This window comes from Penicillium verhagenii (genome assembly GCF_028828195.1).
Source record: "Penicillium verhagenii strain IBT 33310 chromosome Unknown utg000012l_segment0_segment0, whole genome shotgun sequence".
Classification (NCBI taxonomy): domain Eukaryota; kingdom Fungi; phylum Ascomycota; class Eurotiomycetes; order Eurotiales; family Aspergillaceae; genus Penicillium; species Penicillium verhagenii.
In genome coordinates, this window is record NW_026643176.1 from 1,590,361 (window position 1) to 1,614,558 (window position 24,198).

A 24,198-nucleotide genomic window follows, 5' to 3' on the forward strand; every position below is an offset into this window, starting at 1 on the left:
GATCTCAAGGTAGGCGGGATGTCTTACCCATATATGCTGTGTTGGCTATTTCAAGATGAAGGACCTAGGTCAGAATTTCTTCTGTATGACAATGTTGTGAGGAACTCGAGCATTGTTTTCTATCTCATTCAATGTTTTCAGACATATGGACCAGAATAGGTCATGTCATCCTTTTGAAGTGTTCTAGGCCACCTACATAGGTCCAGAGCTGCCGATCCCTATTGATTGTATGGCCCGATCGAAGAAAATGCCGTTATGCGACTGGTCCTGAAACCATGCAAGTCATTCTATTGTTTACATGCAGCTTCTACCAAGTAAGCTTTACACGACAAGGTACCGAGGCCCGGGTGCCAGGAATCAATCGATTGTAATAGAACTCCGTAGTAACGATCGATCGTACAGGGTGAGGGGTAAATGGAAGACGAAAGATACTCATCGATGAGGAAATAGTAAAATTCCAAAAAAAGACTTCATTACGTAGTAGATTAATGACATTGTGAGGGTTTTGGTTCATGCGACGGCATCGACCGAGGTTGTTGCGACTCGCGAGCTTGGAGAAGTGGATCTGTAAAGGGTGTTGGCGCTGTCATTGGCGTTTAGGGAATCCTGTTTCAAGTGTCAGCCTCATACCTCACTTGCGGCCGAAAGCCTTGGAAGAGCGAGATTGATGGGAAGAGATTGGTGTGGTCAACCAAGGAACTAGATCGGGGTCTATTTTGCAATGACGTCCACGGCGGAGAAATAAGGTTCGGACCAACTAAAAGTCGCAAAAAGTAGGAACAACTAAACCTGTGATGACGTTACCCCATCAATTCCAAAGAGCATAAATACCTTCAAACAACCACCACAAACTATCCTTCATCAATCACTCTACTCTACTCTTCCACAATCAATCACTTCTACCTTCAACCTTTCAACCTTCAATCTTTCAACCTTCAAAATGGAGACTGTCAAGGTTAGTTATCAACCGTTCCCTCTACTGCGACTACCAGTGGAACTTTACTGACTTCAAGCTAAATAGAACGCCGCCAACTACGTCTCTGAGACCATCCAGGGTGCTGGCTCTACTGCTTCCAAGGAGGCCAACAAGCACGTCGCCAAGGACTCCGATGCCAAGGTCACCACCCGCGCCCAGGCCGCAGTCGATGCTGTCGGTGACAAGGCCGATGAGAAGAAGCACGACGTCAAGGCTGATGTCCACAAGGGTAAGCCACTGTTTTATTCAACCACACAGGGAATAACTACTAACCCATTGAACAGAGGCCGCTCAGCACTAAAGAATTCACTTTCTGAACCGAACGTCCATGCTCATTAAGCATCTCTACTTCGCTCTGGCTATGAGCCTATGACTCTACGACTATTATCTACAATATGTATTAAACAATAACAATTACCAATCTACAATATGTTTTAAAAAAACACTCCTCTCCAATTCATTATGTACCATCACATTTGACATCTATACGTCTTGATGCTTGCAAGCAAAAGGAGCTCCATCCTGAGCCCCACTCCGAAGCATAAGCTCGATCTATAAGCATCCGGCCATCATCAGCATCTGTAAGACCCTACCAGGCAGGTCAACACCGTAAATTTGCAAATTCAACTTACCAATTCAAGATCAGCCAATGCTGCTTCGGGTTCCTGCTCGGGTACCACCTTCCCAGCCCTCAGGCTATCTCCCCACGCTCTAACTTCAGGGGGCACGCCCGTGCGCTCATTGGCGACGGTGATTGTCTGTATCTCTCCAGACTGGGAAATAGTCACCTGCTCATTCTCAATCTTGATCCACCCATTCTCACATGCAACAGTCCACTCACTCGCCCGCAACGACGTACCCCCTGAAATCTGCAGGACGCCAGTCACACCTGATCGCGTCCTCAGGATCATGTCGGCGGTATCGACCGGTGGCAGATGGGGTTGGATTTGATTGGTAAAGGCCGAGAGAGTCGCAATCTCGTTTCCAGGCTGCGCACCGAGCAAGAGTCGTAGTCCCGCGGCATAATGAACACCGCCGTCTAAAAGGTAGCCTCCTTGGTGGGTGGGCGTTCGTCGCCAGGGTGTGACTAAACTCGGAGATGATTCGGAGATTAGTGGGCTTCAAACAGGCGGGTGGGGATGGTTGTTGACCCACGATTGAATTTCCAGTTCAGCGCCAGAAAGCCCTGCTGACGTCCCTGGAAACCTGTGATTCTACCCATTCCCTTGATTTTCTCAGCGGCGTAGGCGTAGCTGTTCAGATACCGCCAGTTCTCCGCAACGGCCCAGGTTGGTGATCCCCTAAGCTCGGTGCGATACCACTTGATTAGGTCGACTGCATCCTGGAGATTCTCGGCTATGGGCTTTTCCGAGAGGACATGTTTTCCAGCCAAGAGAGCTGCCTTTATATAGCGGGGCTGACTTTCAATGGACAACCTGTAATGGATGTCTGATTAGCTAGCAACTCTGTTGGGAACTGAAGTCATCGTTCATGGCTAACTTACGCGATGATGACAGCTCCGATATCCGGGCGCTGTAGAAGCTCATCGAATGCCTCATCTAGATCTTCAGAGTAGAGATCAACTGAGTAGGAAACACTGTCGGCTAGGGATCTGGCGGATGCTGCGGAGCGTGAGTAAACAGCTTTGAGGACCAGGGTCTCTTTGATAGCGTCAATGGCAGGCTAGCGTCTTGAAGTTAGTGGTCATCTGATGATTTTGACGAAACAGAAACTTATTTGCTCACGGCATGCTCCTCTTTGGCCCAGATCCCTGCGTTGCCGAGCGTCAGCGGGCTCTTCGAAATTCAATCAAGTTTGAAAGGGTGGTTCAAATGTTTGGATTGATCCCGAAATATGTTACCCACTTACCTCCCCCAATAAGAGCGACTCCAATCGGTGTTGATTCAGCCATAAATTTTGAATGCTTCTCTAGGCTCTTATTGAAACCCCTGTAAGTATGTGTTCAATTTAGTCCAGGGACTTTCGACAGCATTTGAGCAATAAATTGCCTTTACAAAGCCACTTGTCAGACATTTGCCCCGCAAACAAGAGCTTCTTTGGCTGCGGGGTAAATGCCGAAACTTTCCAAATTTGGAAGCTTCCAAGGTTGCTTCAAGGCCCTCTCGGGATCGTGGACCTTTACCTAGTCGGTTCCTCCGGTTCGGTGTGTACCAGTCAATGTAAAGGGATCTGGTGTGACGTTGAGCACTAGGGGAGTTCATGGTCACAGACACTTGCGCTCGGAGACCTCGGGACAGGGCCTCAAAACAAATAACATTGGCTGGGCGAGTAGGTATTGGAAAGTAGATGATCAGCCTGCTTCTTCAATGTTGGTAGTTTCTGTTGATGGCATATGCGTCTAGGTGAAGCAGTCCATTGGCTGGGCACTTGCCAGCCCGTTCAAACGTGAAAATTGCGGTATGAAATGACTAAAAAAATACAATAGAAATACAAACTTTAGAAGGTTCATGATTAAAAGTCTCCACTATGCCCTGCCTCAAACGCCATTAATGATCCAGGTGATGGATAGGTAAACAAGTCGCAATCTTCAATCGAAAATGAACTGCGGGGCTCAGCGACGACGACCAGTCCTCCGAGTCCCTGTATTTGTGGAAGGCTTTGCATCCTTTTGCCTAGTTCGAAAGGTTTGCGCCCTTGTACTTCTTGAGCCTTTCTCATCGTCGGGCCCGTCTTCTTCATCTCCACTTTCCTTTTCATCGCTGCCCTCTTCTCCCTCTTCTTCATCTTCTTCATTTCCCCCAGTGTCTTCCTCGTCGGATAAGATATCTTCATCGGAAGTTTTCTGACTGCCGTTATTGATTTCCACATGGAGTCTCGTCGATCGAGTTTCCCGAGCGGTTTGGCGAGTGCCACGGGTGGACTTGCGCCCTCGAGATGGGGCGGGAGAGGAGCGCGGTTCTACAGAGAACAATTGCAATTAGTCGTGAGACCACACATGGCGGATAAGCTGTTTATAAATACCATCGGTATCTGCCACTGTGCTCCCTCGTCGAGAGTCTGCATGGCGACTCATGACTGGAGATAAGGAGCCTTCTGTAGCCAGTCGCCTCTCGAACATAAGGTCGCCGTATTCGTCGTAGGGAAGCTCAAACGGGCAATATCGCTCAATTATTCCCTCTTCGTCTTCATTGGAGTCCACAATCGCCGAATCCTCCTAATGCGCGAGTCTGATTAGCAAGGGAAGTTTCACCAGGCTCAGACACATAACGTTGCTTACCCGTTCATTGAGAGCTTCCAGGTTGTAAAGAGTACCCAACTTCTTCCATATCCCTGGAATAGTCAAGTGCTCTCCATTGGCAGGTCCATATCCTTGGTTTTTGAGGAACTCTGATATGGCAACCATTCGAAAATGTTTGTGCACGCCTAGAGGAATGCGATCAAACGAATTAGCTCCATTGTCCTCGCATTGCGCGCCACGTCGTGTATAATACCCACCAACAGGTTTCCATTTTATAATTGCTTTCAAAAGTGCAGTCTCCTGCTCATCAGTCCATGGATCAGTGAGTAGGTCATAGTCCGCCTCAGACTTCTCGACGCTGTCGGTGGAACCGGGAGTGTCTGCGCTCGATTGCGCTGTCTCAGCTTGCGGGGTGGTGGAATGGGCGCGCTTGGCCTTCTTGCGTGGAGGCATTGCGGATTTCGGTAGCTCCAGAAAATCAAAAAAACAAAACAAAAGAGGAGAGACGAGGAAGTTCTTAGAGGGAACGAGTGCGAAGTCGAATGTACATGGACATCGAAGGTCTCTCTTTCTGTTATCGCGATGGTCCGTGCACGATAACCCAGTTGCGCGGGCGGACTTTAATCAATCGTGCCTCAACGCGTCGGAATCACTGCACATCTGTTTATGCCCTATGGGGGGCAATGATGGATTTCAGTGAACAGGAACACGATCCATTCTCCAGTGCGAGTCTATGGAGACTGTCGAGATTTACAGCAGAGGCTCTACAACCTTTGGACGAATTACCGTGGAACACGGGCTTGCCTGGTACGTCACGCCCAAACACCAAATGTTATGCTTAAGTGGTAGAAACTAACTATTGTTCCACGTATAGATTTTTCAGAATCAAGCTTTGCAGCCTCTCTCCCTTCAATCGACAAGATCGACTCGATATGGAAATTGGACTTCTCAAATGACATTGAACCCCCGCAATCATCCACCGACTCGAGCCTCGATGCTTCCATAGACACCCAATCCGACACATCAACAGATGGTGTACAAAATACGGACGAAAAAAACGACATATGGGCATTACATGCGCTCCAAGTCGAGCCGGGATTTATAGCCCCTCTCAAGTCATGGGAGAAATTCCAGGCCCAGTCATTTAAAGAACCCGTATCGGCCTATTTCAGCGAGTCGGGGACGAGGGGCTTTGATGCGGCACTGGCAGACCAACTTCGCATCAAAGGACAGGAAAATCCCGCCCGACCGGTTCGAGAAGATTTTTTTGTACAATCTCTGCTACGTCTAGGTCTCGGTTGGAGTTCCCCGCTTTTTCGCTACAATCATCGAACCAAACAATTCGACAAATACCTGTCAGATGTCCGTGTATCTGGAGTAAGCCAGCCAGTCACTGACTCTATCATTGCAGACGTGCTGCGATGTGGTACAAACATGCAATATGCTCGGACCTTTGCAGGAAATCTACATACCAAGTTGAAGGACCTGGCGTCCGTCTTTGCCTTGCGTGATGCCATTGCTGTTAGCCTATACCATCTGGAGCGCCAAATCATCGGCCATTCAGATAACGTTGTCTCCCTCTTACAAGCGACCATATTGTTCAATCGCTGCGGAGACCTGATCGAGGCCTTGGCAGATATTGTAAGGGCAGTCGAAAAGGCCAACTCAGATGCCCAGGTCATTTCTATCACAATGGATCATGCAGCGTTCTTTGCCCAGAAGTATGGCTGGATGGAAAATCTAGTGCAAGAAATTGTTGTTCGGGTGACTGAACCTTGGCTAGCATTCATTGAAGGCTGGATTGGGCTTCGACCCGAGGAATCATCACTGAACGAACTGATAATTAACGGCAAAACGTTCCTTGAAGTCGAGCGACACGATGATCCGACCAAGTTCAAGACTGGTCGCTCAAGGGTTGAATACTCGTATCGTCAAGAACATATGCCGTCATTTATACCTGTTGATCAGGCGCAGCTGATTTTCGAGAGCGGCAGAAGTCTGCGATTGCTTAAAAAGTCACACCCGCATCACCCTATTGCTCGGCATGACGTTCTTGCACGGTCCGGTCATCTTCATTTGCACTGTGCGACTACCTGGACAGAGATTGAACAAATTCAAAAAAAGGCGCAAGATTATGAAGCGAAGCTTCGCGCCGAGATATTGAGATACCATAGGGGAGAATTGACAGAGACAACATTCTTCGAGCCCTCTGCCCAGGACCTTGAGATTAACAATGATGAAATCGTGGGAAACACTTTTGAACTCTTCGACATTGACGACAAGAAGCATGTATCGGACGTTGCGATGAATCAAACAACGCTATCGAACGACAGGGTCAGTGACATGCTCCAGAAAGCCAGGGGCGAGCTTGGTTTCAGTGATGCAGGAACACGTTTTGGGCCTGAGTTGGCATCCGAGCTCTATCTATCATTTGCTCCAGTAATCGCAACTCAAGCACAACTCATTGACTTCTCATGTCTACATCATATGTTCAAAGAACATAAGGTGCGACATCATTTGAACCTGCAGTGGCGTTTTCAGCTGCTAGGAGATGGTTCGTTTACATCACGCCTCTCAAATTCGCTCTTTGACCCCGAGATGGATAGTGGAGAGCGCAAGGCTGGCAAAGTACGCGGTGGTGTTCATACCGGCTTGCGGCTAGGAAGTCGTGATACCTGGCCACCTGCAAGTTCCGAGCTACGCCTCGTACTTATCGGCATACTTGGGGATTGTTACTTTTCCGAAACAGATCCTGGACAGCCCCAGCGGGATAACGAGCTTCCTGGTGGACTGAACTTTGCAATTCGCGAATTATCTGGCGACGAGATTGACCGATGTAAAGACCCCAACACGATAGAAGCGCTTGACTTTCTTCGACTCCAATACAAAGCACCGGAGACCCTGGAGACGCTTATCACGCCGCGGTCGTTGGGAAAATACGATCGTCTCTTCAAGCACTTGCTCCGCCTACTTCGCATGGTATCTGTTGTTAAAGGGCTATTCCGCGACTCTACCTTTCGTGACGCAAGAAACATATTCCAAAAATTCAGGTTCGACGCTCAGCACTTCGTCCTCGCTGTCAGCGACTATTTTTTCCACGTCGGGATAGGGTCAATTTGGAGTCGCTTCCAAAGCACGCTTGATAAGATCGAGCGTTGCCTTGATCGCGGCGATATAGATGGCACCCTCGAGGCGGCCCATTCCGTGCCCCGTCTCCGCGATTTACACGAAGACATTCTTGACCAAATGTTGTTTGCCTTCTTCCTGAGTAAACGACATGCAGCAGCCGCCAAGTTGCTCGAAGATATTTTCAGTACAATCCTGGCCTTTGGTCTATTGTCCCGGGCTGGGGGAAATGAAGGCACTGTCCATCATTTGCATTCTACTTTCCGGAAACAGGTGTCTGCCTTGGTTGCATACTTGCGTGGCTTGGACACAGGGAAGGGCGCATCTAAATCTATGGCGAAGTCGGCAGGCTTTTTCGGTTCCCGTAACGAGCCAACTAGTGTATTTGAACATCTCCGAGTGCGGTTGGAGGTGAAAGATTATTATTGATACGGCTGAAGATGGCTTGAAATAAATTTCTTGCTCCTCCAGGCGATGCTTCAAAAATCCTTTAATTTATTGGGCATACAAGCGAAGTACCTAAAGCTTGTATAGAGATAACCGAGACAATCAAAGTAATGTCCGAAAATGACATATCAGAAGAAATGGAGATCTGACTCTGCCCAGCCTTGATCTAGGAGAATCTTGCGAGCAGACTTCTCCATCGCCTCTGGCCCACAAATGATGGCCATACTATCCTCTCCAGGCGCCGCGTACTCTTTGATCAACTCTTCAGAGATACGCCCCCGGCGACCGACCCATTTGTCTGACGCCTTCGACAAAGTATGCACGACGGTGCATTTGCGGCTGTCAACAGCCACATACGCATCAAGCTCAGCTCGACAAAGGATATCTTCTTCTAATCTGTTGCCATCGAGGACAACACACGTAGTAGGATCCTGATGATCCAGCATGACGGCACGCAGAACCTGGAAAATGGGAGTGAGACCAGTCCCACCGCAGATCATCTTGAATGAGCGGACCTTGCGCTCTTTACCGCTGATCGTGACCCGGCCGTTTCCAAGATACTCGAACCGACCTGTGGGTCCTTTGCAGTCTATCTCGGCTCCTACGACCAACGCATCGAGTGCCATGGTCATCTTGCCGCCGGGGATATTTCCAGTCGGGAAATAGATTTTGACTAACAATTCCATCTTTCCTTTCACGTTTGTGTCGGAGATGGGGGTGTAGGATCGAATGATTGCTTCCTTGTTGGTTGGGTCTGGGACTTTGATCATCAAGTGTTGGCCTATTGGTAGGCCTAGGGATTGTCCGTCGTGCTCTAGGTCAAAGACGAAAATTTTGGTGTCCCATGATACGTTCTTTACCTCAGAAAGCTTCATTTTTGCCCATGAGCGTGACTGGAGGAAGATTGAGCGTGGTTCAGCTGAAACTGCCGTCGAGTCGCTGTTGAGAGATTCGAGGGAGGCTTTATCCAGCGTTCCAATATGATATTCGGGCATCATTAACTTGGCCGTTTCGCTGTCTAATATGGGAGTTAGCAAGGCCAGCTTTTGCAAATAATATCTTCGGCTCCAAGCTGTACTCACGGATAGCAAGGAAGTCCTCTGAAACATCCAACCCGGCCGAAGAAGTGATACTGATTGCTCCACCCGGATGGCCCTCGAGAAACCCTGTCCCATCATATACCTCCCCACTCACAACGAACCAAGGCTTTTCAGCACTGCTATTTGCCTTGAGCTCTTGTAAATCAATAACACGACTCAATCCCTCTTTCTTCATATTGATTTCTTTCACGGGCTCCGGCTCAACGGGAACTTCTCCCTCGATTTTCTCGCCCCAATTTCCATTTGTCAAATCACCACCTGCTTTCTTGGCCTTTTCCATCCAACCTCCAGCCCTTGCAGGATGAGTTGGGTGCTCAAACTTGAGGCGTTTGCCTTCTTTTGTGATTGTGACTCGGAACCAGGGGTTGTTCATCATACCCAGGACGGACCAGTACATGTCTCGGGGTTGCACCATCATTCCATCGTCCATGGCCCTGACAAGCAGCGCATCGCTGCTCTCCAGGTCGGAGACCGGTATTTCAAGAGACCAAAATGACCAGCAGAAACAACTTTCCCGTTTCCACATGTCCACCTTTCCACCAAAAAGATCGCCCTCGAAATCTCTGTACTTGTCTTCGGCGTACTCAATGTTGGCAAGTCGCCATGCTAGAAAAAAGCAACCAAGTTAGCATCGAAGAACTCGATAAGGAAAACCAACCAAAATTATTCCACTGAGCCTACATTTGCCTTTGTCAAGAGAGATGTCAACTCTTGTTATTCTTCGACCACCTCCCGCGTAGGCGTACCCTTTCGCCGTATATGTCGACCCGGCAGTTGTCAAGTCCAGTACTTCCTCATGCTCGGGGAAGGCCGCCACGGAGTTGACATTGAGATCATAAATGGCATACCGCTCATCAGTCCACCATTTGGTGTCCTGGGCCGCCATCTCCGGCGAAACCATTGTCCTAATTTCTGTCAGGACTTCTGAATGGTATCCAAACGCTCGTGGACAAAAATAATTACTTACGGTAACACCCGGTTATCGTAGATGTGATACCAATTTTCACTGGGCGCCTCAGTCACAATGAGCTTCTTAAGCCACTTGACACTCCGCCCACCAATCTGTCCAGGCACCACTGCTCTTAAAGGTCTACCATGATCTGGGCGCAAGTCCTCGCCATTCATCTTATGAGCCAACATGATCCCTCTGTTGAAGTCCATAGCCAAGTTTAATTTGACGGATGTGCCATAATACCCATTTGGCTGCAGAGGCAAGTTAGTGATTCGGCCTTTGGTTACTTCCTAGCGCTTGATGTTCTTGGAAAAAATCGGCTTGAGACCTACTAGCTTATCGGCTCCTTCCATGCACACGTACTTGGCTTTTCGGAGCGGCTTTGCACTGCGTAGGATATCGGCCATCATGGGGCCGGTCCATAGTGCCGTTGAAAGTCCAGCCGGGCCCCATGAGAACCCTTTGGACTTTCGGACTGTATTTTGTTCTTTTCGTCTGTTTCCGGCACAGACGAGTGTGATTGGTGTGGTGATTTGATCGTATTTTTGAAGGATATCTCGAAAGCTTAGCGTTATTGGGGTTTCCACTAGGCTAAACTATCTGTTAGCTGCTTCCAAGCTTCTAATCTTCAATTGTTTTCATATTTTCATTTTTCTTCCAGATGTCTGCTTCGATCATAACCTTGGAAGTATATGGGACCTTACCCTTCTATGCTCAGTTCCCAGTTGGGTATATCTTCATCTCGGACTTGCGGTACAGGGCCATGATTTCGAACGTAGAATAGTTCCGGTGATGTGAGGAAGCCTGAATAACTTGGCATTAGTCATATATGCTCAATGATCTACCCGTGGACGGCACGTACCTTCTTTGTATAACGCGCTAAGTGGTGGCTCAACGTTGAATGGATGAATACCAGTTAATCGGATAAGTCGTGGATCACGGGGAACATGGCTATCGGGCGTGCCTTTATCCACTTCTAGAATCTCGGTCGGGTTGACTGATGGAGGAGGGAGAGGGATGTCATACTCCTTGGGAGTCGGTAGATCATGAAACCGGGCCCCCTTCGTCGTGAATGAATCGTCCTTTTTGACGAGTGTCTCTGTAAATGTCGCCATTGTAAGAGCGAGACCGGTCAATCTTTGAAGACGTTGACGATATAATTTTTTCTTGCTAAATCCCACTGCCCCGTTCTGCTTATCTAATAGATTTGTATAGAAAAAAGTGGGCTTTGAGATGAGAAAAAGAAATTAAACATGCATTGTTTCTTTTTTCCCCAGTAATATGATACTCTGGAGTAATAGCTGGGGAAGATAACTGTCTATGTAACGTTTCTTCATGTCCGTCATAGATACTCTCTATCTCCGCGGATTTCCCAAGGTTTCCGGTCAGGAAGTGGCGAGGTGATCGTCTTATTTCTTAGTCAGAGAGACAACACATCAGAGAATAAGTGGAATCAGTGGAATAGATCCTAGAAAATAATAAAGTAAAAAGAATAAAACATTTCACCCGATTCATCTTATCAAAGGGTTCAACGGTGGCCAATCATGTCGTGGCTATAATCGATTATCGTATCTCCGCGGAGTCCAATGCTTATCATGTCTGGACTCTGGGATGTGACTTTGTACTACATGTTGAATTCACTGCTTTTTTTTGTTTCTCTTTTAAAACTTAGCCATGGCCGTAATTTATGTATTTAAAATTTCAAACTTATCTCAATTCCATCTTGCACCACAAGTATGCCGGTGCTGGATGGGCTTCGATATGGCGAGCCAGTTGATGGCAGCCCGAGCTTGAATGATCGCCCGAGACAGAAGATCGTAATCGTTGGATTGGGAATGGTGGCTATTTCCTTGATGTATGAGAAAGATTGATTTTGAAAATGAACCGACAATCTAGAAACTAACATCATCAGTGAAAAAATCATTAAACAAGACACAGACCAACGCTATGATATCCTCGTTATCGGAGAGGAGGCCCATGTCGCCTATAATCGTGTTGGTTTGTCCTCGTTTTTCGAACATCGCAAGATTGAAGATTTGTACTTGAACCCCAAGGAATGGGTACGTCTCCTCTCCCATGGATAGTGCATTAAGTCAAGAATGTCTGGGTCTAACAATTTATTATAGTACGACTCCATCAAAGAGCGGACCTTTGACCATCACATCAATACCACAGTGACCTCAATAAGCCCAAGCAACAAAACTGTCCAGACGTCCACCGGTGAAACAATCACCTACGACATCCTTGTCCTCGCAACCGGCTCCGATGCAGTTCTCCCCACCCGTACTCCAGGCCACGATGCCAAGGGTGTCTTTGTCTACCGCACTATCTCCGATCTGGAACGGCTGATTGACTTTGCATCTCAACATAAAGGCGAGACAGCAGTAACCGTCGGAGGCGGACTGTTGGGTCTCGAAGCCGCCAAGGCGATGACCGATCTGCAAGATTTTGGCAACGTGAAATTGATCGACCGAAACAAATGGGTATTGGCTCGTCAGTTGGATGGTGATGCCGGGTCATTGGTCTCTCGTAAGATCCAGGAGCTGGGACTTGATGTGCTGCACCAGAAACGGGTCTCAGTCGTCAATACCGACTCTGACAATAATGTTACCGGAATCACATTTGAAGATGGTGAACACATTGATTGTTGCTGTATTTGCTTTGCGGTAAGTCAAGTCCCCTTAATTCTTTATCCTTTGTTTTTTCCATGGAAAGATGCTTATCATATATGGATGGTACAGATTGGCGTCAAGCCCAGGGACGAGCTAGGAGCGTCAGCTGGTATTCTGTCCGCGTCACGAGGAGGGTTTGTTATCAATGAGAGGTTTGTTTGTCATCCCCGCAAAAGCTGGATCTCTATCTAATTTATCTAGCCTCGGAACTTCAGTACCAGATATTTATGCCGTGGGAGAATGCGCCAGCTGGGAGAATCAGACCTTTGGAATCATCGCGCCTGGAATTGAGATGGCCGACGTACTAGCCTATAATCTCACTAATGTGGACAAGAAGCCTAAGAGCTTTACACGACCGGACTTGAGCACCAAGCTCAAGCTCCTAGGAGTCGATGTTGCCTCATTTGGCGATTTCTTCGCCGACAGAGATGGACCCAAGTTCCTCCCGGGTGATCGACCTCTCATTGGCAGCAATGCTGGTGATATACCTCCCGTCAAAGCCTTGACATATAAGGATCCATTTGGTGGAGTCTATAAAAAGTATCTGTTTACCATGGACGGTAAATACTTGCTTGGTGGCATGATGATCGGGGATACCCGGGATTATCTCAAGTTGAATCAGATGGTTAAAGCGCAAAAAGAGTTGGAAGTTGCTCCCAGCCAGTTCATTCTTGGAGCGCAGAATGAAGGCGAGGAAAATGCAGATGACCTGTTTGTACACCCGTGTCGGTACTTCTACAATATTCGTACTGACAGACTTCACAGTGACGATAGTACTCAGATTTGCGCCTGTCACAATGTGACCAAGGGCGACGTGGTCGAGAATATCAAGAGTGGAACTTGTACGACAATCGGTGAAGTGAAGTCTTGCACAAAAGCAGGAACCGGATGTGGCGGGTGCATGCCCTTGGTGCAATCCATATTCAACAAAACTATGCTTGAGATGGGACAGGAGGTGTCCAATCACCGTGAGTACAAAAAGATTCCGAATCGCAGAGAACATGCTAACTAACAAAAATATAGTCTGCTCGCATATTCCCTACTCTCGTGCTGATCTTTACAACGTGATTGCGGTCAAGCAACTCAAGACATTTGTGGAGGTTATGCAAACGGCAGGAAACAAGCCTGATTCCCTCGGCTGTGAGACCTGCAAGCCTGCCATCGGATCTATTTTGTCGAGTTTATTCAACCCACACGTAATGGATAAAGGTTATAACGAATTACAAGACACCAACGACAAGTTTCTGGCCAATATACAGAGAAACGGAACTTTTTCTGTGGTGCCTCGGGTACCCGGTGGAGAAATTACAGCTGAAAAGCTCATTGCTATCGGCACAGTTGCCAAGAAATACGGGCTCTACTGCAAGATTACAGGTGCACAACGTATTGACATGTTCGGTGCCAAGAAGCAGGATCTATTGCCTATTTGGACTGAGCTGGTTGACGCTGGGATGGAGAGTGGCCATGCCTATGCGAAGGCGCTGCGAGCTATCAAGGTCAGTTATTCACAATCACACATTCTGTAACACAATGTTAACCTTCTTAATTGCAGAGCTGTGTGGGCTCTACATGGTGCCGGTTCGGTATTGGTGACAGTGTCGGCCTCGCAATCCGATTAGAAGAGCGCTACAAGAGTGTTCGTGCTCCGCATAAATTCAAGGGAGCAGTATCCGGCTGTGTACGTGAATGTGCGGAGGCACAAAACAAGGAGTACGTTTTAATTGCCCAGTTTTCGTACCTTGGAGTCCAAAGCTGATGACAAATTTCTATTAGTTTTGGCCTCATCGCCACAGACAAAGGCTTCAACATTTTCGTTGGAGGCAATGGTGGTGCAAACCCCCGCCATTCCGAGCTACTAGTCAAAGACGTCCCATCAGAGATGGTCATGCCCATCGTGGACCGATACCTGATTTTCTACATCCGCACCGCCGACAAGCTCCAAAGAACAGCCCGGTGGATCGAAAACCTCCCCGGCGGCATCGACTACCTACGAGAAGTGATCATCGACGACAAGCTCGGCATCTGCGCCGACATGGAGCGTCAAATGCAGGAGCTTGTCGACAGCTATTTCTGCGAATGGACCGAGACAGTGCGCGACCCCAAGCGACGCAAGAAGTTCCAGCAATTCGCAAACACAGACGAGACCGTTGACACGGTGGAAGTCATCCAAGAGCGCTCACAACAGCGTCCTACATACTGGCCCAAAGAGTCCGTCACCGAGGATTTCAGGAATCATCAGTGGTCGGGTCTCTCGTGGCAACCTGTTGTCAAAGCCGATCACTTTTCCGACGAGCCGCCCCAGGTTTCTTCTGCAAATGTCAAGCGTGGAGATACGCAGCTGGCCGTTTTTAAAATCAAGGGGAAGTTCTACGCGACGCAGCAGATGTGTCCGCACAAGCGCGCGTTCGTGCTGTCGGATGGCCTGGTCGGTGATGATGATGCGGGGAAGTACTGGGTTTCATGCCCGTATCATAAACGCAATTTCGATTTGAATGGTGAGCAGGCAGGCCGGTGCTCGAGTGATGAGAGTATGAACATTGCTACTTTCCCCGTGGAAGAGAGAGATGACGGATGGATCTATATTAAATTACCGCCGGTTGAGGAGTTGGATTCGGTTCTTGGGACGGAGAAATGGAAGGTCAGGAAGGGAGAAGCGCCTGATCCATTCCAGAAGATGGATAAAAATTATAAGGGGATGAGAGGGAAGAAGGTGGCCCATGGCGATGTAAGCCGGCCAACGGTCAAGCCAGCTCAAGGGATCGACTGGTGATTTTTTTGCATGAGGAGCTCGGACATTTCAAGCGCTGGTGTTATGGTGAAGATTCCAATGTTACCTGTTAGTCTTTTTACCCATTGGCGCAGAATGTACAATGCATTACTTGTTATCCATATAAACCATCATGTAGAATATTCGAAGATATTCTATCTCTAAACAAGTACATGTATGTATGACTCAAGCGCTATTCTGAGTGCGACCTATCAAGTCCAACAATTTACGCCACAAACGGTGCCTCGACTCGGACAATAATGTGTAGCCTGTAGGTACATGCAAAGCGGGCGTTGGTTCAGAAAGCAATGTACAGGTAAATTGAACTCCGAACTCCGTCATGACGACCAAGGCTTCATTTTCATTTTCATTCTCATTCATCTGAGTGTACTCCATGTTCTTTCTGCGCGTAATATTTACAACGAGAAAATCAACAGCGACACTCGTTACAACAAACTTAATGTAAGAGCTTGCGCTGTCGGGAGGTAACACGCAAAGCTAATTTTTTCTATCTTTCCAGATCCACCATGTCCCGCCAGCCAACGCCTACAGACCTCAGACACCACCTCTCAAAGCTAGTCACTTTGAAAAACGCCCAAGCCGCTATGCCCGCCGCAATGCGGAACCTGCCTGTGATGGCCATAGTAGCAGGTGGGATTATCGCGAAAGTGACGAATGGCGACAATGTCATTGAACGCCATTTGCTAGGCAAGCCATCTGTCGAAAAGGAGTTTATCGCCTTGCCCGAACCTACTACAAAAGATTCATGGGGCCAGCCGGCTACTGGGCTAGGGGGAGAACACGGCCAGGTGGCAAGCAACTCCTCTCATAAAAAGTAACCACTCTATTGTCCAGTCTTGGAAGGAATACTGGTCACAGCCCTAGGCAAATCTCCATTCTGGTACTGCAATTCATATACCACAGATGTACTATATCATGATTTATGCACAGACCTTCATGCCTACTAGTAGTAGTCTGTTTATTCTGGATCCAAGTGAGACACGACCATGTCGCAGAATCCGCGGAGATGAGCAGGGCCAGCTAGAAAGTCAAGAAGATCTAGATTGACATCTTGAACTCGTATATCCGAACTGACCGAGGGGGATTATGGGCAGTGTTCAAAGTTATGACCCGGAAGCAAATTCTAAAGGAAAATGCAATCGAGATCTGCTCTTAAAGTATTTCCGCGGAGCTCAGACCGATCCTCCAAGACCCACCAATGATTCACTGCCGGGTTCCTATCGTGACGTCCAATGAGAAGCGATACATTTATCAATGACCCTGGATGCGGGAGTTCCCAGAGTGGAACGAACCTTGGCATTTGCAGCCCCAGATTATGATTATACGGGGCATAGTTAGGGATTTCTTGATGACAATGGGTCCCGCGGAGTTGCTTCTTCCTATCATTGATTCAATTGTTCAATGCTTATTGTACAGTCCACTTTTCATGCCTTATCGGCACCTCTTTTTTCTTATCGCGTACATTCTTGGTACATGAACCTTACTTGAAGTTACGGGAAATATGGGCCACGACAAGCAATGTGTTTTCTTTTCTTTTTTTTTAACCAATTCACTAGTAAGTCTAGTATGGTCTAAGATGCCTTTGATACGGGGGATATCACTGATACGGTACATTTACAGTTCAAAAATACCAAGAAAAGAAATTTCCGTCAAATGAGATTCCTGTGATAACCCCCTGTGCTGGTGCTTTTGCTTGACTAATCTGCTATTTCACCCGATAACTATCCACTTGAGCTCCGATTATATTACGCGCCTGTCGATGCAGCACCGTCGCATTCACTTTGCTCCAAGGTTCTCTCCAAGATTGTCCATCTACCACATATATAGCAAATAGATGTCCTCTTCTGTACAAGTGCCGACCTTGGCTGAAGACATCAAGACACCAAGACCTAAACAAATTACATCTACTACTTTCCCAAAATTCCCATGATAGAAGTCGATTATTTACAAGGGAGCACCTAAGCACAACTCGATTGGGCCCCACAGATACCAAATCCATTTATCTCACGGTGTCGCCTACCCTATTCAAGACTCTCATTTCCAAGCAACCAGCCTATCACTCTAGTCGGCTATCGATATAATACTACTTGCCCGCAATGGCCACTACATTCTTCAAACTCCTCGTTTCTTCGCCCGAAATCGATTCTTCTACCCGCAAAGCCAAGTCCATCCCGGTGCTCAACCCATTCAACCAATATGGACGAGTATTCTTTTTCTCATGGCTGGGCTTCATGGTCGCATTCCTGTCCTGGTATGCCTTTCCGCCATTGGTAAGTCATGAAAATGCATCCAAATCTCCCAAATACGGCGAATCCAACGAACCAAAGCTAACATTTCTCCTCGCCAATCTTTAGTTGACCGTGACAATCAAAAAAGACCTGCATATGACCCAGACACAGGTGTCAAACTCAAACATTGTTGCACTGCTCGCAACGTGAGATTCCCAAAATCCAACCCCCCAGGTGCCCCCACCTGGGCATAAGAGTTTTCATCTTGCTAACAGAACCCACAGACTTCTTGTGCGGGTAATTGCTGGTCCACTTTGCGACCGATTTGGTCCACGCTTAGTTTTCGTCGGACTATTACTGGCTGGAGCCATTCCAACAGCTATGGCTGGCCTGGTTACCACTCCGAACGGTCTAATTGCTTTGCGGTTCTTTGTCGGCATCCTCGGCGGCACATTCGTTCCTTGCCAGGTATGGTGTACGGGATTCTTCGATAAGACCATTGTCGGAACGGCCAATTCTCTAGCTGGAGGGTGGGGCAATGCCGGTGGAGGAATTTCCTAGTAAGTGTCCTATGTTTTGAAGCAGGTAGACATTGATAACATACTTGCGTCCGTACCTACCAGTGCATATTGAAGTGTCTAACAAAAATCCCTCTAGTTTCCTCATGCCAGCCATCTACGACTCCCTGGTCACCTCCCAAGGTCTCACGGCCCACAAAGCCTGGCGCATCGCCTACATCGTCCCTTTTATAATCATCACAGCCGTCGCTCTGGGTATGCTATTCCTGTGCGAAGATACCCCAACCGGCAAATGGTCAGAACGCCACCTCTGGGCTAAGGAAATGGGCTCAAACATCCACGTCACAAATGGGGAGCCCCTTGACCTAAGCTCCGGAAGTCCCTCAGCCAATCCCTCTGGTCCCCCCTCAATCTATAACAGCAAAATAACCGCCGACGTGGAAAAGAAAGGCGGCGCAGAATCCCCGTCGCAAATATCCGACAAAGAAGCTCCAGCAAGGGGACAAATGTCCACTCTCAGTAGTGACATCATTATCGCGCCCTCGCGCAGAGAAGCTCTGAGCGTCGCGTTCAGTCCCTCGACGATGGCCGTCGCCGTCCCGTACGCATGCTCATTCGGCGCCGAGTTAGCTCTAGACGGATTCCTGGGTACGTACTACGCTGCGAATTTCCCGAAAATGGGACAGACGGAGTCGGGCCGGTGGGCGGCTATGTTTGGGCTGTTGAATATCGTCTTTCGTCCCGCGGGCGGTTATATGGCGGATATGGTATTCCGAGCTACGGGAAGCATTTGGTCGAAGAAGCTTCTGTTGACGTTTTTGGGTGTCATTATGGGGGCTTTCTTGTTGGCTATTGGGTTGACGGACCCGACTCATGAGGCTACTATGTTTGGTCTTGTTGCTGGTATGGCTTTCTTTTTGGAGGCGGCTAATGGGGCGAACTTTGGTCTTGTTCCTCATGTGCATCCTTATGCTAACGGTAAGTTTATTCTCTTCCTTCGCCTCCTCTCTTTTTTGATGGGTTGGTACTAATATGTCTGGATTCAGGAATCGTATCCGGCCTCGTTGGCGGGTTTGGAAACCTTGGTGGAATTATATTCGCGATTATATTCAGATACAATGAATCGCACTATGGTCGGTCCATCTGGATTATGGGCGTGATCTCGTTGGTGGGAAATGTGGCGGTTAGCTGGATTCGTCCGATTCCCAAGACTGCAGTGATTCAATAACGATATTAGTTGATGATGGTTATTTTTAATGAATCAATTTGAAGTTCGATCGAGCTATGTCATTGTTCAACGTGAATTTAGACTTTTAGTCTCGGCATCGCCAAGCAACCGGCATCGGCACGGGTAACGGGCTTCGGGTTAGTGCCCCCCGAACGTGGGTTAACGATGCGGCGAAGGCGGGGCATGTCAACGAGATTGGAACGCCTCCTTTTCTTAATCCTTACCTATCTTCTTGAACTTTGCCTTTAACCTTTGCTATCAAACCATCAATATGGCTCCAATTCGCCGTATTGCCCAGATTGTTCACCTCAAGCCTTCGGCCGTGGCAGCGTATAAAGAATGCCACGCGAACGTCTGGCCGGAGGTTCTGCAGCAGATCAAGGACTGCAATATCCAGGACTGTGGGTTTTGTCCTCCGCCCAAATATGAATTTCGATTGCTGATTAGCTCAATTGTTTGGCTTCAGATTCAATCTTTTTTGATAATGACCGCACCCTCTTTGCGACTTTCAAGTACGTCGGAACTGACTATGAGGGCGATATGGAGCTCATGCGAGCCAACCCGAAGGTGCGGGAGTGGTGGGCTATGACAGATGGAATGCAGGTAGGATCAAATCCCAAGGTACCGTGTCATATTATCCTGGGTTTAAAGACTAATACACTTGGCCTTTTCCCCAGGAGAGCCCCATTCCTGGTGCCGTTGGTAGTGCCGATGGGCCAGGATGGTGGAAGGTATTGGACGAAGTCTTCTATAACGAGTAAACTTGGCCATCCAATCATGTATATAACTTATTATGAAATATAGTATCAAGCTGATATGGATATCCGATGTTTAACGCTTGAAAAATTGGTCGATTCTCTTCTGGCGGGAATCATGTACGGCACTGCCAATTCCTCCACGAGTCCGGTGTAGACCCGCGAGATGCTCTTTACTATCAACCGCCATGATTTTCATAGCCCAGCCATTCAGGAGCGTATCAGTGCCCCGATCAGAATTACTCTGTTCTTTTGGGGCCGGGATTGGCTGAATTGATAATGTCATGAATCCTGTATTCGACCAACTGGGTGAGAAGAGAGCCGCTGGGCCATTGTCTCGGGAAGGATCGCCAGTCGCCAAAGATATATCCATTGGGTCGAAGAGTTCGACAAGTCGATTCCACAAGACTCGTAGAAAAACACCATGGGAAACGATGGCGACGTTGGCACCGGTCTCTGAATAGTCGAATAGTAAGGGTAACAAGTGCTCGTTCAGAAACGAGGTTGCTCGTTGTCTCATTGAGATCACGGTCTCTCTCTCTTTATATGTTGGATTCAGGCGATTGTCGGGCTGGGGATTCTGGGAGGGCGGGGCATTTCCCCGTTCAGGTCTAGTAGATGTAGACTGTATGCGTATACCTTCCAAGGAACCAAAGTCTCTTTCTCGCAAGTCCGATGTTAATATGGCTGCCAGTGGTCTGTCATGGTCTTGTGGCTGGCGAAGGCAAATGCCTGCAGCTGTGAGGTGGGCCCGGCTGAGATCCGATGCAAAGACTTGACCAAAGTGTATCGCGTTGGATGCGAAATGCTTCGCAAGAGATTCTATCTGGAGTGTGCCGTGGTTTGTGAGGGCCGAGTCAGTGGTGCCCGCCCTGTGGCCTGTCAGCAATTTGCAGCGAATACTGATCCTAAGATATTGGTTCTCACCATGCCTGGGCTACATTGTGCACTGTTTCTGCATGTCGGATGAGAAAAAGCTTCATGTTTTGGGAATCCTCCATCGCATCAAGACGGACTGGCTACTGTACATTTGATCAACTAATAGATTTCGCCACTTCTCACGTGACATATCCAAAAAAAATCTCACATCTGAATAGTTGACGATTTCTAATGACAGCCTTGTATGCACATGTGGATGACATCTGGAGTGAGCGAGATCATCGATCATACCCAGGTGGAAAACCCAATTGTTACTCTACTGGTCCCCATCTACGAAGTATATCCAGACCAATACCAAAGAAAGGAAGTGGGTGAGGGAACGATGAGATTGCATGGACATTGGAGCAGTTAGAACTGTGAACGAAATTGCCTTGAATGAAACACCGAACTAATTGCTCCGAAGATATCCCCCTAAAAAGTAACAAAAGTGGTATCCATGACCCATCAACATCACATCAGAAAATAAACGCCGAGTGGCCGAAGCCAGTCCCCTCATTGAATTGTGGTGGAACTTTTTAAGAATTTTGAGCGAACCGAAGAACTTGTCAGGAACAGTCGACATGTCGCTTATGCGGAAAGAGCACGGATCTTCTCCTGGACGCGGACCTTCTTCTGCTCGCGAGTGAGACGGACGACCTTGTACTTCTTGGACTCGGCCTTCCACTCCTCCTTGGTCTTCTTGGGCTCGGCATCCTCATCCTTCTTGAAGGGGTCCTCACGGATGGCGGCGTGAGCCTCAGTGTAGAGCTCCTCAAGGTCACCGGCATCAACCTCATCCTCGATGTACTTGGTGAACTGGGACTTGTAACGCTCCTCATCCTCATCGGCGAGGGTCTCCATGTACTCGGAGACGTGACCAGCCATGATGTAGTTGCGGAGGAGGTCAGCATCGAGCTCCTCGGTCTCGATGTCGTAACCGGGGAAACGGCGGTCGGAGTGGGGGATGAAGACACCACCGTCGGAGGCACCCTTCATGGCAGCGAAGACACGGTTACCGGTGGAGGTGCGGACAAGACCAACATCGAGGAAGGCCTTGAAGGGACGGCGCTCGCCATCCTCGGTCTCAACGGCCTCGACGAGAGAGTGCTCACCGGTGGCCTCATCGACACCCTTGAACTGCTCAGCGAGTCCGAGCTTGGTAAGAGCACGGCGGGCGAGGAGCAGACCAGTGGCGTAGGCAGCGGCGTAGTTGGTAAGACCCTGGTTGACACCGTAGGCCTTGAGCTCGTGGGCGTAAGCAGCGCACAGAACCTTGTCACCGGAGATCTCAGAGTAGACGATCTGAGTGATGATGTCGCGGTTGGTGAAGCGAACAACCATGCGGTACTTGGGGGCGTTGTACTTGTTCTTGGCCTGGGTGATCAGGCGCTTGCGAGCATAGTAGTCGGTCTTACCCTCGCGACGACGGCGGTACTTAGTCTGGAAGCGACTGGAGGGGTAAAAAAATCAGCACATAGTCAAACAATTGCGCATGCGACAAAAAAAAAACCTTTCGAATTCTTGTCGATGACAGGGGGAGTATAAAGACTTACCTGAAGTAGGCGTTGCTCTTGACTTGCTTGGAGAAAGGCTACAAGAAAAATCCGCGAGTCAGCAATTAGCGCTTCAGAATTTCGTCCGAAGCATCTTGCAAAGACCCTACTCCGGTCGAAACGGAGGGAAAGATAATATGGCAGAATGGTGTATTTCAACCATTTGCTGAGGCAAAAACACTCACCATGTTGACGGTTGCCGGTGCTGAAGCCTGTGGTCGACGGTTGGAGAGAAAAAAGAAAAAGTTGAAAGTGCGGCGATTCTTTGTGGGGGATTTCGCTTAGCGTGGGCTGCATCCCGCAACCCAAAAATGCGGTTGGCGACGACCGTCGACGACCACAACAAAAGTTCCGGCTTAAGGACCATTGCACTTTTGGCTTCAACCATTCAAACCAATAGAAAAAGATAGGGGAAAAAGGAAGCGGTCATCCAGGATATCTATTCTTTCTCTTAAATTGGTCTGGGATGCGCTCAGAAAATACTATAGATTTTGTTCTAAAAACACATTCCCCGCAGATAGTTGGGTCTCTATAGTCGAGCTTTATCACCCTCAAGCAATGCGAGTCCAGTAATCTTCTCCAATTCCTTCACTGCATCTTCAATCTTTCCCAGTGTGACTTTGACCGTGCGCATACCGGCGTTCTTTGCCGCCTTACAATTTTCGCCAATGTCGTCAAAGAAAACAATATCCGATGCCTGTACTGCAGGAAGCCCACGCTTCTGCGCCAACGCATTCATCTCTTGAGTGGCAACCTCGTAGATTCGGGGATCCGGTTTGCGAAGCCCTGTATGCGCAGACGAGATAAAAAAGTCGAACTGGGACCTCACTCCGGACACATCGTTATTGTATGGGTGGCCCTCGGGGAACTTGACGGTATTCGACAGAGCACCCATAAGGAATTTACCGGACTCGCGCAACTTTTGCAGTGCTGGAAACATGTATGGGTCAGGCGTGCGAGATATCCTCATCATCTCCCAGAACAGCCACTCGGCATCCACGGTCGGGAGCGGTGGGATTGTGGCGGGGCCATTTGCGCCTTTCTTCTTATGCAGGCCTTCGTGGAATTCCTTCCACAGAGTTGGATTGCGTAAATCCTGGTTGAAGCCGGCAAAGAAGTTGGCATCCATGGGGATATCGCCACGTTCTAACTGGTGCCAGCTGCCGTTAGGCTTGGTACGCGATATGCTGAAATTCACCCATCCCGGAGGGATATTTTGTGATAGTTCATAATCGAGAATTGCCTGGAATGGAGAAACGACCTGGAGAAATATTAGCGGTGATATTTCATGCGATGTGGTTCCAAGGTTGAGGCTAAGTTTCTGGACTTACACACACTCCACCGATGTCAAAAAGAAGACACACAGGGCGCTGGGTCACGGCCATCTTGAATATAAAGCCCGGATTGAACACAGTGTTATCCTACAGCTCAATATAGAAGAATCTATCAGCAGAGGGGTCGGCGAGGGTATACAGTGGTGATATTTGCGGAGAAGTAGTGACCCAATGCGGTCTTGGTCATTGCCGAGGCACAGACATGCGTTTTGGGGCCGAGGGCCTGTACATACTTCAACCACCACTGAATGTCTGAATGTTTGAGTCCCGCCTCGTTATATGTCAACAAGAACCTTGGTAACTTGAAAGTGGGTGTATTAATAGCTTCAAAGTTCCTTCAAAGTTCCTTCATTACTGTTGATTTAATTTATTAACGACTTCAGATGAGGATGAGATCGCTACCA

At 48.4% G+C, this 24,198-nt stretch overlaps 12 protein-coding genes across 12 annotated transcripts; 6 read left to right on the forward strand and 6 right to left on the reverse strand.

The window, feature by feature from the left end:
* Window positions 1-940: 940 nt before the first annotated feature.
* Window positions 941-1,277, forward strand: N7466_011248 (glucose-repressible protein; the record flags this gene model as incomplete). The annotated part of the gene is made up of 3 exons (XM_057170637.1): window positions 941-955; window positions 1,022-1,205; window positions 1,261-1,277. 3 exons carry the CDS (start codon window positions 941-943, stop codon window positions 1,275-1,277), a joined length of 216 nt encoding a protein of 71 aa, XP_057016369.1.
* A 182-nt stretch (window positions 1,278-1,459) lies between these two features.
* Window positions 1,460-2,888, reverse strand: N7466_011249 (Gfo/Idh/MocA family protein; the record flags this gene model as incomplete). Its single annotated transcript, XM_057170638.1, has 5 exons — window positions 1,460-1,528; window positions 1,609-2,068; window positions 2,104-2,412; window positions 2,481-2,637; window positions 2,846-2,888. 5 exons carry the CDS (start codon window positions 2,886-2,888, stop codon window positions 1,460-1,462), a joined length of 1,038 nt encoding a protein of 345 aa, XP_057016370.1.
* A 660-nt stretch (window positions 2,889-3,548) lies between these two features.
* On the reverse strand, window positions 3,549-4,628 carry N7466_011250 (EAF7 family protein; the record flags this gene model as incomplete). Its single annotated transcript, XM_057170639.1, has 3 exons — window positions 3,549-3,895; window positions 3,959-4,151; window positions 4,215-4,628. The coding sequence occupies 3 exons, from the start codon at window positions 4,626-4,628 to the stop codon at window positions 3,549-3,551; spliced, it is 954 nt and encodes a 317-aa protein (XP_057016371.1).
* A 230-nt stretch (window positions 4,629-4,858) lies between these two features.
* On the forward strand, window positions 4,859-7,730 carry N7466_011251 (tubulin gamma complex associated family protein; the record flags this gene model as incomplete). Its single annotated transcript, XM_057170640.1, has 2 exons — window positions 4,859-4,982; window positions 5,050-7,730. The coding sequence occupies 2 exons, from the start codon at window positions 4,859-4,861 to the stop codon at window positions 7,728-7,730; spliced, it is 2,805 nt and encodes a 934-aa protein (XP_057016372.1).
* Window positions 7,731-7,876: 146 nt separating this feature from the next.
* Window positions 7,877-10,915, reverse strand: niaD (nitrate reductase NiaD; the record flags this gene model as incomplete). The annotated part of the gene is made up of 7 exons (XM_057170641.1): window positions 7,877-8,766; window positions 8,831-9,454; window positions 9,530-9,753; window positions 9,816-10,051; window positions 10,133-10,391; window positions 10,505-10,604; window positions 10,663-10,915. 7 exons carry the CDS (start codon window positions 10,913-10,915, stop codon window positions 7,877-7,879), a joined length of 2,586 nt encoding a protein of 861 aa, XP_057016373.1.
* A 621-nt stretch (window positions 10,916-11,536) lies between these two features.
* Window positions 11,537-15,242, forward strand: niiA (nitrite reductase niiA; the record flags this gene model as incomplete). The annotated part of the gene is made up of 9 exons (XM_057170642.1): window positions 11,537-11,655; window positions 11,713-11,860; window positions 11,927-12,466; window positions 12,542-12,624; window positions 12,674-13,183; window positions 13,238-13,440; window positions 13,496-13,968; window positions 14,025-14,182; window positions 14,246-15,242. The coding sequence occupies 9 exons, from the start codon at window positions 11,537-11,539 to the stop codon at window positions 15,240-15,242; spliced, it is 3,231 nt and encodes a 1,076-aa protein (XP_057016374.1).
* A 524-nt stretch (window positions 15,243-15,766) lies between these two features.
* N7466_011254 (uncharacterized protein) lies at window positions 15,767-16,078 on the forward strand (the record flags this gene model as incomplete). Its single annotated transcript, XM_057170643.1, has 1 exon — window positions 15,767-16,078. One exon carries the CDS (start codon window positions 15,767-15,769, stop codon window positions 16,076-16,078), a length of 312 nt encoding a protein of 103 aa, XP_057016375.1.
* Window positions 16,079-17,356: 1,278 nt separating this feature from the next.
* Window positions 17,357-19,470, forward strand: N7466_011255 (uncharacterized protein; the record flags this gene model as incomplete). The annotated part of the gene is made up of 5 exons (XM_057170644.1): window positions 17,357-17,511; window positions 17,773-18,048; window positions 18,146-18,984; window positions 19,053-19,189; window positions 19,324-19,470. Exons 2-5 carry the CDS (start codon window positions 17,870-17,872, stop codon window positions 19,468-19,470), a joined length of 1,302 nt encoding a protein of 433 aa, XP_057016376.1. The 5' UTR covers window positions 17,357-17,511; window positions 17,773-17,869.
* A 35-nt stretch (window positions 19,471-19,505) lies between these two features.
* N7466_011256 (L-rhamnose mutarotase) lies at window positions 19,506-19,995 on the forward strand (the record flags this gene model as incomplete). Its single annotated transcript, XM_057170645.1, has 3 exons — window positions 19,506-19,635; window positions 19,701-19,837; window positions 19,912-19,995. The coding sequence occupies 3 exons, from the start codon at window positions 19,506-19,508 to the stop codon at window positions 19,993-19,995; spliced, it is 351 nt and encodes a 116-aa protein (XP_057016377.1).
* A 70-nt stretch (window positions 19,996-20,065) lies between these two features.
* Window positions 20,066-20,972, reverse strand: N7466_011257 (histidine phosphatase family protein; the record flags this gene model as incomplete). Its single annotated transcript, XM_057170646.1, has 2 exons — window positions 20,066-20,861; window positions 20,917-20,972. 2 exons carry the CDS (start codon window positions 20,970-20,972, stop codon window positions 20,066-20,068), a joined length of 852 nt encoding a protein of 283 aa, XP_057016378.1.
* A 523-nt stretch (window positions 20,973-21,495) lies between these two features.
* Window positions 21,496-22,648, reverse strand: N7466_011258 (60S ribosomal protein uL18; the record flags this gene model as incomplete). Its single annotated transcript, XM_057170647.1, has 3 exons — window positions 21,496-22,357; window positions 22,461-22,498; window positions 22,646-22,648. 3 exons carry the CDS (start codon window positions 22,646-22,648, stop codon window positions 21,496-21,498), a joined length of 903 nt encoding a protein of 300 aa, XP_057016379.1.
* Window positions 22,649-22,989: 341 nt separating this feature from the next.
* Window positions 22,990-23,845, reverse strand: N7466_011259 (HAD family hydrolase; the record flags this gene model as incomplete). Its single annotated transcript, XM_057170648.1, has 2 exons — window positions 22,990-23,721; window positions 23,792-23,845. The coding sequence occupies 2 exons, from the start codon at window positions 23,843-23,845 to the stop codon at window positions 22,990-22,992; spliced, it is 786 nt and encodes a 261-aa protein (XP_057016380.1).
* Between the last annotated feature and the right edge of the window lie 353 nt (window positions 23,846-24,198).